At 32.4% G+C, this 10,994-nt stretch overlaps 1 protein-coding gene across 1 annotated transcript; it reads left to right on the top strand.

Moving 5' to 3' along the window:
• The first annotated feature begins 678 nt into the window (after nt 1–678).
• LOC143053756 (uncharacterized) lies at nt 679–4,136 on the top strand. Its single transcript, XM_076226533.1, has 2 exons — nt 679–719; nt 3,232–4,136. The coding sequence occupies exons 1-2, from the start codon at nt 679–681 to the stop codon at nt 4,079–4,081; spliced, it is 891 nt and encodes a 296-aa protein (XP_076082648.1). The 3' UTR covers nt 4,082–4,136.
• The last annotated feature ends 6,858 nt before the right edge of the window (nt 4,137–10,994 follow it).

The following is a 10,994-nucleotide window of genomic DNA, read 5'->3' as shown; positions in this document are numbered from 1 at the left end:
TTTTTTAAGGGCTCGCCAACACTCCCCTTACCCGGGGACTGGGACCGTGTGTATCAGTGCAACAAGCTTTATACCTAATCAACCGTTATCTCCATCATCTTCATTTTCATCAACCGTCACAAGACATGTTTTAATATTTCTACACATTTCACTCATGTCCACAGGTCTGCACATGACAGGTTCTGCTCAAATCAAACACGTTATTTTGAGTTTTTCTTTTCAAGTACAGACAAGGTATTGTAGGAAGTCCGAAGACATTTGTTCCTAAAAAAATACCAGCTTCAAACCATCCCTTTCAATTCATCCAAGATTTAATATAGATCTAAAATGGGGTTAAGATGACATCCATATGCTTGTCTGCAAAGATGATGGGGAAACATTATGCATGAGACGTACGCACTATCTTGAATTTGCTCAATTTCATGGTTAGCACCACATTAGATAGCGTCGCACTTAATTTAAGAAGCATAAAATTCATTGGCATTTAATGGTTGAACAAGGTGTTTCGAACCAAACTCATGGTACATTTGTAAAGCCAATTCTTAATGAAAAGGAGTAAAAAAAAAAATGGCCACACAAACGGTTGACTCAACAATTGCTTAGAATTCACGCAATTTCTCTGGTGCCATTTTCTGAGAATAGTCTTGGCTGTATGCAGTTTCATCGAGTTACCATAAAATGAATTACAGAGAAGGAAAAGACAACTCTTCTGAAGTTAGGTATACTTCTGTTGAGTTTGTAGAGAAGTCTTTTCTATTGTATACTTGCAGCGGAAAGAAATATCTGTCCGTTATTTGTGCCTATAACATTTAACATTAAGATTTTGAGGCCAGTTTTCTATTGACTAGCAGCTGAAATGGCATCTCAAAAAGTTATTTTGCTACAAAATATTATTATATTTGCCTTGAACTTGTTGAAGTTGTTTGACAACTTAATTTCTATAGAAATCAATGAAATATACTGCATTTTACAAGTATAATATTTTAAATAAGAATCAGCTGGAAGAAAAGATCTATATTTATCTAGTAACGGTGTCACGAGGAATAAACATTAAATCGTTGTCAATAGCCAAAATAAAATTAGTAAAAGCAGTATCGTGATCTAAGATATCTGCTTCCACGGGTTTGGATTTTTTTTTCGTTTTTGGCAAATAATTTGTATCGCAAACAAAATGACAGAGTGCTTGAAGTTTAAAAGATGAACAGGAAACTATTTCAACTTTAACTTTATCTGACACGGTTAAAACATTCTTAATACGCTCATCTGATTCAAACTTGAGTAGTTTTTGATCTTTCTAAAATGTTGTGTTGCAACAAAATATACAAGCGCTCCAGTTGAACGACTGCATTCTAGAACGCGTACAAATGTATACCCGAAACTGAGGGACAACAGTCCGATAATTGTATGTCGTCATTAAATATCAAATTGGAAGCTTCCTCGTTCTAAAAGGGGGAACAAATATGTTTACTTGTATAACTTTTGTAGCACGAAAGATGATAAACCGCCTGCACGGACTTCTGCAAATTAACAGCTATCGCATGAAACATCTTAATGTTCACCTCATCTAATCTTTTATTCAATGCAGATACAAAAATCGACTACCCTATACTGGTAAATTAACTCAAAATTCGAGTTTTTTTTCTTTTCTTGGCATATTAAGCACTAAATAAAATTAAACAACTTTTGTCTTTTCTTTGGACTTAATGTAGCCAGTTGCAACGGACTTGACATATCACGGAATATTAACTGAAACTATCAGTCAATTATTTTGGTTTTTCTGACAAAGTATATTTGATGTTTTATAACAAAAAACATAGGATATAAACACATACGAATAAAGTATGTATCATATATCAGTGCACTTTAATTGAAAATATGTGTATAAAATAGCGAAAAGGTAGTAATATCATATATCAGTTGAGAGCAAACTATTGACTAATACACAAAATGTGACGGAAGGCAAGTGATTAAGTTCCGTGTTGAAATTGAAGTTTAGTATTCCATTCTTTTTCCATTGGTTTCTTAATTTTTTATCATATTTTGGTTCCAAAATTTTTACCACTGATTAATTTCATGAAATACTATATGCTTAAGATATTATGAGATAATTTTTGTTACTACTATGAAGAAAAAACTGAAGTTTGTGTCTGAATTTGCAATTAAAATTACCTCAATTTTAAACAGTCTAAACTTCGCAAATTTTACACATTATAAGAAAATGAAATACTGAATAGAATATTTTGACATATAAACATAGCTTCAGGAAAAACTATTTCAGTTAAATGTAAGCAAACATACACAATTTTTCATTTTGAAAAAGGGGGGTTGAAACTCTCCAATATACTACTAGTCATTAAAACGACTTTTTAGAAAAATGTGACCGTACGAAATTCTGACGACAGGGCAGAAACTAAAGAAGACATGTTTGTATTTAAGTTAAGACCATTTGTAGCCGTGTGTTATTTGGGGATATTAAACTCGCGATCTAGACGACTTTTTACACTTCTGTCACCGCACTATAATCAAATATTAAACTTCATTAGATTTCATAACATTTAAAACAACTAATCTTTTGGTGTTCTTTAATTTCATAAAAACAATTAATCTTTGGGTGTTCTTTAATATAAATTATGTTGAATCTAGATTTTGGTTATTGTTCGCTATTACGTACATTTTGAAGTCTTTCATTCCATGTCACATACCTATGCTGTGTCAAAAATTAAAATACAATCCACATTCAGAGCTGTATCAGGTTTCTTATTTGAGTTATCTCCCTTCTTTCAGAAAATTGTTCTTATAGTCATAAGGCACCTCAAATTAAAAAAAATAATGCATATGTTTTTTTGTAACTCAATGGACAGTTTTCATTAAAAATTATAAAGAAAATTCTTTAATTTGTTCCTATTTAGAAGAAGTTTACTTTATCTTAATTTGTTTCCTTCCCCTGACATATTTTTCGCATACAAAGTGACCTATCTCATAAAAATCCAGTGATCGCATAATGCGGAATGGATGTCCTTTAAAACTATTATCTGATTGTACATGTTAAACTCGTGCTCAATATCCATGCTTTTTGATGATGTCGACAAACAGGTGACAATCGTTAAACCTCGTTTGTATGCCTTGTTTCAAAAATTTTGTGGTATTTATATGTAACACATATGAAAAGGCCAGAATTATTCATTAAACTTCTTCAAGACAGTCATTTAGAATTGTTTGTTTCTGTTTCAGTTACCTATGTACAAAGAGTTCCAGAATGCAGTACTGGAAGGGAGATGGAAATACACCCAGTAAGGATAGGGTTAGAGTGTCTACTTCAAGACTTCAGCTTATTGAACAGTTCTTAGCTGTGATGATGCGACTTCGTCTTGGATTGTATGTAAGGGATGTAGCTAATAGATTTTCAATTTCTGTTTCTTCTTATTCTAGTTATTTTACAACCTGGCTCAACCTTATGCATGCTGAACTTGAAGTTATTAACGTTTTTCCACCTAGAGACATCATTACCAGAACAATACCAAATTCTTTTAAAGATCGATACCCATCTATCAGAGTGATTGTTGATTGTACTGAAATTTTTATTCAGAAAGTTTCTAGTCTTTTAAATCAGAGTTTGACATTTTCAAGCTACAAACACCATAATACTCTTAAATTTCTAGTTGGTATCACACCATCAGGCGTTATTTCATTTCTATCTGAAGGTTGGGGTGGAAGAGTATCAGACCGTGAAATAACAATTGAATGTGTTGTACTTGATTTACTAGAGCCTGGTGATAGCGTTATGGCTGACAAAGGATTTACCATAAATGATTTACATGTAAAACGTCAGTGTGCTTTAAATATTCCACCATTCAGAGGTATTAAGGACCAATTTACGACAGATGAAGTATTCCAGACACAAGAAATTGCACAACTTCGTATTCATGTGGAGAGAAGTATTGGACGAGTTAAAAACTTCCATATTTTAGAAGGGGTACTACCATTGTCAATTGCTCCACTTAGTACTAAAATATTTCAAAGATGTTGTTGGTTGACAAATCTAAATGTTCCATTAGTTCAGGATGATATAAATGATCTGTAATTCAAATCTGCTATATAAATTCAAGTTTTTTTACCCTGTTTATTTATTTATAAAATCTGGCCAAGTGAAATTCATTCCATTATACTGCAAAATCTTTAAAACAAAATAGTACAATTATTTCATTATTATTATTATTTATTTTTCTGATTTAGATCAATATGACTTACATATATTTAACTGAAATTGGACATGTAGGTATTATTTTGAACCTGAGCATTGTGTATTGAAAATCTTTAAAATATGTCTGTGATGAATTGCAAGAAATAAAATATTAAAAAGTATCTTACTTCATATCTAATTAAATTTTTAAATGATAAAATTTCGAAGTAAATTTTAAAATGCTGAAAGGTTAGAAGAACCATTAAATAATTTTGAGTGGCCTTTTGACACTTTACCTTGTACTTGCTGTTGATGTTAAAAAAGTTAATAAAAAGTAGTTAATGAGAGTTTAAACATCACATTTCAGCTCATTCACAAATTTTTGAATAAATACATGTCATATAAAAATCAAGTAGTTTTGGCAACATTCTATTACAAAAAACTTCATCAAAACAAATTCTCTCGATAAAAATGTTATTTTTTCTAGCATTTGTCCATACAACAAAATCACACCATGGTAGACCCATAATTGCCATCTCTCCTTGCACTTGAGCATAGTACTACTGATTTCTCTTCAATTGTGGTCCTGTTCGTCCCCATTCTAAACAGAAATTAGCCGAATTTAGGTTTAAAATGTCCTCTATCTCCATAGTATTGACGGGAACTCCACCACATGAAAAGGGACATTTTATTTCTAGTACCCCAGTTTCTGTACCGTCTAAAACCTTCCTTTCACCAGATGCACCAAGGAAAGACATATGTGGGTAAAGCGTGAGCCCTGTGTGTAACACTGTTATATCTCCCTTTAAGGCTCTCTGGAAAGTTACATATTCCTGCCTTGCCCGGTCCTCCATGTCGACACCCCACTGCATGGCCTTTGGTAATTGAGGATACCCTTTAGGAATAAGATACATGTATAAATAAGGAAGAGTTAAATTTTGGCTATTTAATGTTACCTACAGCAGAATCATACTAAGGTAATGATTTTTTTTAATAGAAATTATCAGTTTTACAAATATATTTAGCTAGATCAACCAACCACAAACAAAATTGTAACTTACATTGTATTTCATTAGGTACAGTTTAGTCCGGTCATACTGGGTTAATTAATTGACCTTAAAGAATCTTTGATTCATTAAATGAAAAAAAAAACCTAATACACGTACATGTATTTAGCCTGAAATGACTTACGTATGTGATGTTTGTCAACTCATGTTGAGTGTAAATACATACAGTTAACTATGAATTACAGTAAATTATTTCCTTCATTGATTCATTTACAAATGTAAAAAAGATAGTGTATGAATGTTTAACTTGAATGCTCATTTATACAAACTATTAAGCAATAGTGAATAAGAGAATAATAACGCATGTACATAGTTTATGCATCAGTCAATTTCTTTTGTTTACACAAATGAATTAACGTTAGTTTCATTGATAGAAAGTACAGCATAAAACAGTATATTTTCTGTTCTTGTTTTTTTTCATATTTAATTCATGTTTTAAAAATTTGTAGCATAATAACACCTTAATTTTTTATGATCAAAGAGGGATAATCCATTGACCAAAAAATTACCTTATGATTTTTATGACTTGATATTGTTGTTATTTATAACACTCACTATTGTCTGAAGTAAACACCATTTTTCTCATAGCGAGCAGAAGTGGAGATTCTTTTGTAGTGACCTCCTCAACAACCATTGCTTCTGGGGCCTTATCAGGGATGTTCCAAAGGCTACACATACCTATACAATAAATTTGTCATTGGTTATTTTATTTGTTTCAATAAGAAATTGTGTTTTCATAGACAAAATTATTATCGCTGTATAACATTGTAACATTTTCTAGAGAAAATTACAAATTTATTAATGAGAAAAAAGGACAGAATGAAATTGATAATTAACAATAATTATGATTAGATACAACCAAGTTTAAAAGTTTAAGATTTATTATATGTACATGTAGTGTGTCAAAATTTTTAAATTATTCTGTACATGTAGTGTGTCAAAATTTTAAATTATTATAATTGTTGAATGAGTATCTTTTATGATCTAGTCATTTACACTTTGTTATTATATAAAAATCTATTTATGTTTAATACAGTTTTAAAACCTCAAACTTTGTTGCTTGCTTTATTCAAGAAAAAAATTGAAAAGGTGTTTATATATAAATGTTATAAGCTGTCTGTATTTGATTTGTAAAATATTAAAAATGAGTGCATGGTTTAATTGGAAGTCTGCATTTGTAAGTAAGCAGCTCCTTTTCCACATTTTATAAAATTATTATATTGCATCATCCTTACCACTATTGGGAAATACTGATTTTAGCTCTGATAGATGATCTAGGGCTCTGTTTATATTAGGAGCTCTGTCAGTTGAGTGTCTTGGATCAAAAGTGGCTATGCTGGTGGCCTTTTCCTGTTTATCCTTGTTTATCTTGGGTCAGTGGTAGAGCCTTCTGGTTGACTGATCTAGGGACCTTCCACTGCCACGGCAATGATGTGCAGCTCTTATCCCCCTGTTGCTGCTTACTAGAGGGCGGTTAGACAATGCGAACAGCAATCCACCAATATGGCTACATGACTGGGCTAACCTAAAAAAAAAAGTTTTTTATTAATTTGAATTCATCTTAATATCTATATATATTCATATATAATTTATTACATATGGTGGCTTAGCAATGAGAACGATTCTAAGAGTCAATTTCAGTTTAAAGTCCATGTCTGTAGGAGCACATGTATGATAATAGTTTGAGCATTTGCAGGTGCAACTAAAGGTGTCTAACTGCATGTTTAAATGTAATACTGTTAGCAGATCTTCTAGAAGTATGACACATTACGACAAGAAAAAGATGATAACATAAAAATAACATACCCAATAGGACACTGACAATAGACAAAATCAATTGTCATGGTTTTCTGGTCAATTGAAACAGTAACCCACACATAAACTTGATAGCGCTGCTTCTTCATAGACGCAAGACAGAAACATTTTAGGTAAAATGTTAGTTCATCAATCTGTAAGAAAAGTAAGAAATATATAATCGAAGCATTTGTTTTTCTTATTTAAAACAGTATTATTCCATTAAAGTTCATATCAAGACATCTCAAATATTGTGTATTTTTCATACTTAATTTTTTGTTTCAAGTTCTTTGTTTGGATACATTTAGATGTAACTAGGACATATAATTATAGTTTAAGAATTGCATAGATCCATTTGCAACAGAAACAAAACTCAATTATCTGATATATTCTAAACTAAATTTTCATATATATACATATATATAAAATCCACTATATGTTAATTTAATAACTTATAGATGTGTCCGGTCTGGTTTATGAAAGGTTGCACTGTCCTTATTCCATATATTTTAATGTGCCTGTCCAAAGTCAGGAGTATGTACTCCAGTGGTTGATGTTGGTTCATATCAGTCATAATTGTTTTTTTTAATATTTAAAAAAAAAATAATTTAGATTTATGACGTTTCATATTTATTTGTGTCTTAGCATGTTATAGCTGACTGAAGAGTATGGGTTTTCCCCAATTTTGAAAGCCTTATGGTTATCAATATATTTCTTATTAGTTCCACTTCAAGTGATCTTTATTGGAAAGTCTCATATATGCCATCATACCACATTTTTTTTTATCTTATTTTTATAAGATACACATACACTTATGATTGAAGGCAAAGGTACTTCATATCCCAACAAATCAAAGACCCATCAAATATTCAATTATGATTTTTAAATCTTACCCTTGAAAAACATATTTCATGGATATCTCCAGCATCAAAATGCTTCACTGATCTGTCAAGTTCTTGAAGTTTTTGACATTACCACCATCATCTCTTGATCTCAGAATCATGAAATTGTATATGTTTGCAAAGGATGACTTTGGGGGGCTCTCGAAAAAGGTAGGTGGTAGAGAAGAATAGTGTTCTGACAGGAACGGGGGTAGATTCTCTTCCCGCTAGCTCCTGGTCCTATGTTTGTAGCTTCAGACACGGCTCGAACCGGAGTTAAACTTGTTTTTCTGCGACATTGTGGACCAGTAAACTATCTACTAAATCATCTTTTTTTACTTTAGTGGTGTTTATATTAAGATCTGTAGCGCGTTTGCGGAGATTGTCGATGGAAAACTTCTTTAAATTTTCCCGGGTCGCCATACTTGTTTAGTGTAAACAGTTGATGGTGAAATGATTTCAAATGGTGAAGTTGAAATCATCCCTTCGTAAATTTTACGGACGCCATCACGAGTTGGTTGACCGTTATGGAATAACCGTTTCACAAATGATATCGGATATGTTCCTTACGTCGTAACTACAATCCCCTTCCCTTTCATGAATATGACCTACCGAATAAGACTATTTACCGGATTTGTAATCACTTAAGCAACACGACGGGTGCCACATGTGGAGCAGGATCTGCTTACCCTTCCGGAGCACCTGAGATCACCCCTAGTTTTTGGTGGGGTTCGTGTTGTTTATTCTTTAGTTTTCTATGTTGTGTCGTGTGTACTATTGTTTTTCTGTTTGTCTTTTTTATTTTTAGCCATGGCGTTGTCAGTTTGTTTTAGATTTATGAGTTTGACTGTCCCTTTGGTATCTTTCGTCCCTCCTTGATGTTGTCATCGTATCATTGTTGTAAAAAAGTATTTAAATGTTTCATATTTTATTGTAAAAATGCATTAAAAATACTATTCTTTATTTTATAATAATGAAATGAAGTGTTTTGTAACTATAAGATTGTGGGTGGTGCCGACATTTTCGCATCCACCCAGAGCCGTTTCTGCGCATGTCTGTATAAATTAGTAAACAAGACTATTAGCACGTTTGGTATGTTAAAATACTGCCAGAACCTTTTTAATGTGTTAAAAAATCTTCGAAGTTTTTTTAGAAGAGGAGCTGTTTTAATTAATATGAACCACTTTGATGGGAGGGCGATATCTAAATATACATGTATAAATATTAAAAAAACCAACCAATACCATAGGTAGATCTTCAAAGGTAGGTGAAAGGAATAAAGATATTGTTTTACTGTTTTATTGAGACTCTCAGATGTGTGCTTTGTTTCTTTTTTTCTATTTTTTAAGTACCTAGCCACACTACTCGGTACATTGGCGGATACAAAAATGTTATTAAGAGGGAGCCGTTCCAGCCATGCTTCAGTGAATTTATATATAATCAACCAAATTTTTCCATCAAAAAGGGGATAGGGCGGGGCCTCTGGGCAGATACCTCTGTTGTTAAATCAAGGGTCTATAACTTTTGTATTTGCATGGTTTTATGAGAATAAACTATCTATCATATAGAACTATACCACGGTTGGTATGGTTGTCCTGCGAGAGAACGTTCTGTGCTGGTGATTTGGTCCTGCCAGGTGCTGGTGGGTCCTGATTCTGTGCTGGTGGGTTTGTTTACATTGTATCAGAACAGCAATAAAACGACTGTTTAGTTCCTTAATTTTTCTCTGATGCGTCATAAGTACCATGCAAAGTATATTACAACAATATTATATTGCAAAAGTCGTGCAAGTTCGTTAAACGGAATTGTCCTGACGATATCCTGGTGATAAGAAAAACGGTCCTGGTTCTGTGCTCTTATGTCCTGGTTCTGTGACTTTATATTTTAGTTAAAAGTGGCATATATTCAAGATCATTGATGCTTTACTGTTATTGACTAATTAACTGTTGTCTGCTTTCTTGAAATTGACATTGTTGTGAATCTGTTTACTGTTATTATGAGAGAAAAATACCCCTTTTTGTATGCCCCACCTACGATAGTAGGGGGGCATTATGTTTTCTGGTCTTTGCATCTGTTCGTCCGTTCGTCTGGTCGTCCGTTCGTCCGTTCGTCCGTCTGTCCGTCTGTCTGTCCCGCTTCAGGTTAAAGTTTTTGGTCAAGGTAGTCTTTGATGAAGTTGAAGTCCAATCGACTTCAAACTTGGTACACATGTTTCCTATGATATGATCTTTCTAATTTTAATGCCAAATTAGAGATTTTACCCCAATGTCACGTTCAACTGAACATATAAAATGATAGTGCGAGTGGGGCATTCGTGTACTGAGTACACATTCTTGTTTAATTTTTTTAAAAATTAACTGTAATCTTATTTATTGGCCTGTTAATGGAACCCTTCTTGCCCTCTTTTAAGATAAGAAAATATGTTTACGATTTTCGGGATTACGATCATTTTGCAAGATCACCAAAATACGTTGTAATTTATACAATACTTATATAAAGTAGATGATGTGGTATGTTTGTTGTCAATGGACAAATTTCCATAAGAAACCAAAGGAAGTATGTGTTAACAACCATACGTCATTGACGACCTTCATCAACAACACATAAAATAAAAATGTAAAAGGTTTTGCATAAAAATGGAGAGCAAAAATATAGAACAAAGGACTCTCTGAGCGTTTGAATCATATGTCTTTAGCATCTTAAAACACATTTGTTTGTGATTAATTGAGTGCTGACTATAAGAATGACAATAGTATTGCGGGTTTGTTTTTTTGTTTTTTTTTTGGGAGGGGGCGATGGGAGATAAGTTAGAGCGAGGTTACAGTGAAAGTTTTAAGCTTGGAATAGTTTCCCGTAAGATTTAAAAGTTGTATTTTAAAAGAAAAATGTATCTTATAGCTATCAAGAATCACTTTTTCAACATAATTTTTTGCCAGCTACAATCAAATGTGTCTTAATCATAATTGAAAATGAGTAAATGGAAAAAATGCCCAATTAAAATACACTTTTATTTTAATATTGGTAAGATCACTTTAAGCTTTTAAGTTTAAACACACCATCTCTGTAGTAATG

Source organism: Mytilus galloprovincialis, chromosome 12 (genome assembly GCF_965363235.1).
Source record: "Mytilus galloprovincialis chromosome 12, xbMytGall1.hap1.1, whole genome shotgun sequence".
Taxonomy (NCBI): Eukaryota; Metazoa; Mollusca; class Bivalvia; order Mytilida; family Mytilidae; genus Mytilus; species Mytilus galloprovincialis.
Note: the sequence above shows the minus strand (reverse complement) of the source record. Positions and strands in the feature narration are given on the sequence as shown.

What these genes read in the sequence shown, in the direction of transcription:
- LOC143053756 (XM_076226533.1), top strand. Translation starts at nt 679, where the DNA reads ATGAATTACAGAGAAGGAAAAGACAACTCTTCTGAAGTTAG. An exon ending in GACAACTCTTCTGAAGTTAG is followed by an intron (nt 720 to 3,231) that starts GTATACTTCTGT and finishes TTTCTGTTTCAG; the next exon opens with TTACCTATGTACAAAGAGTT.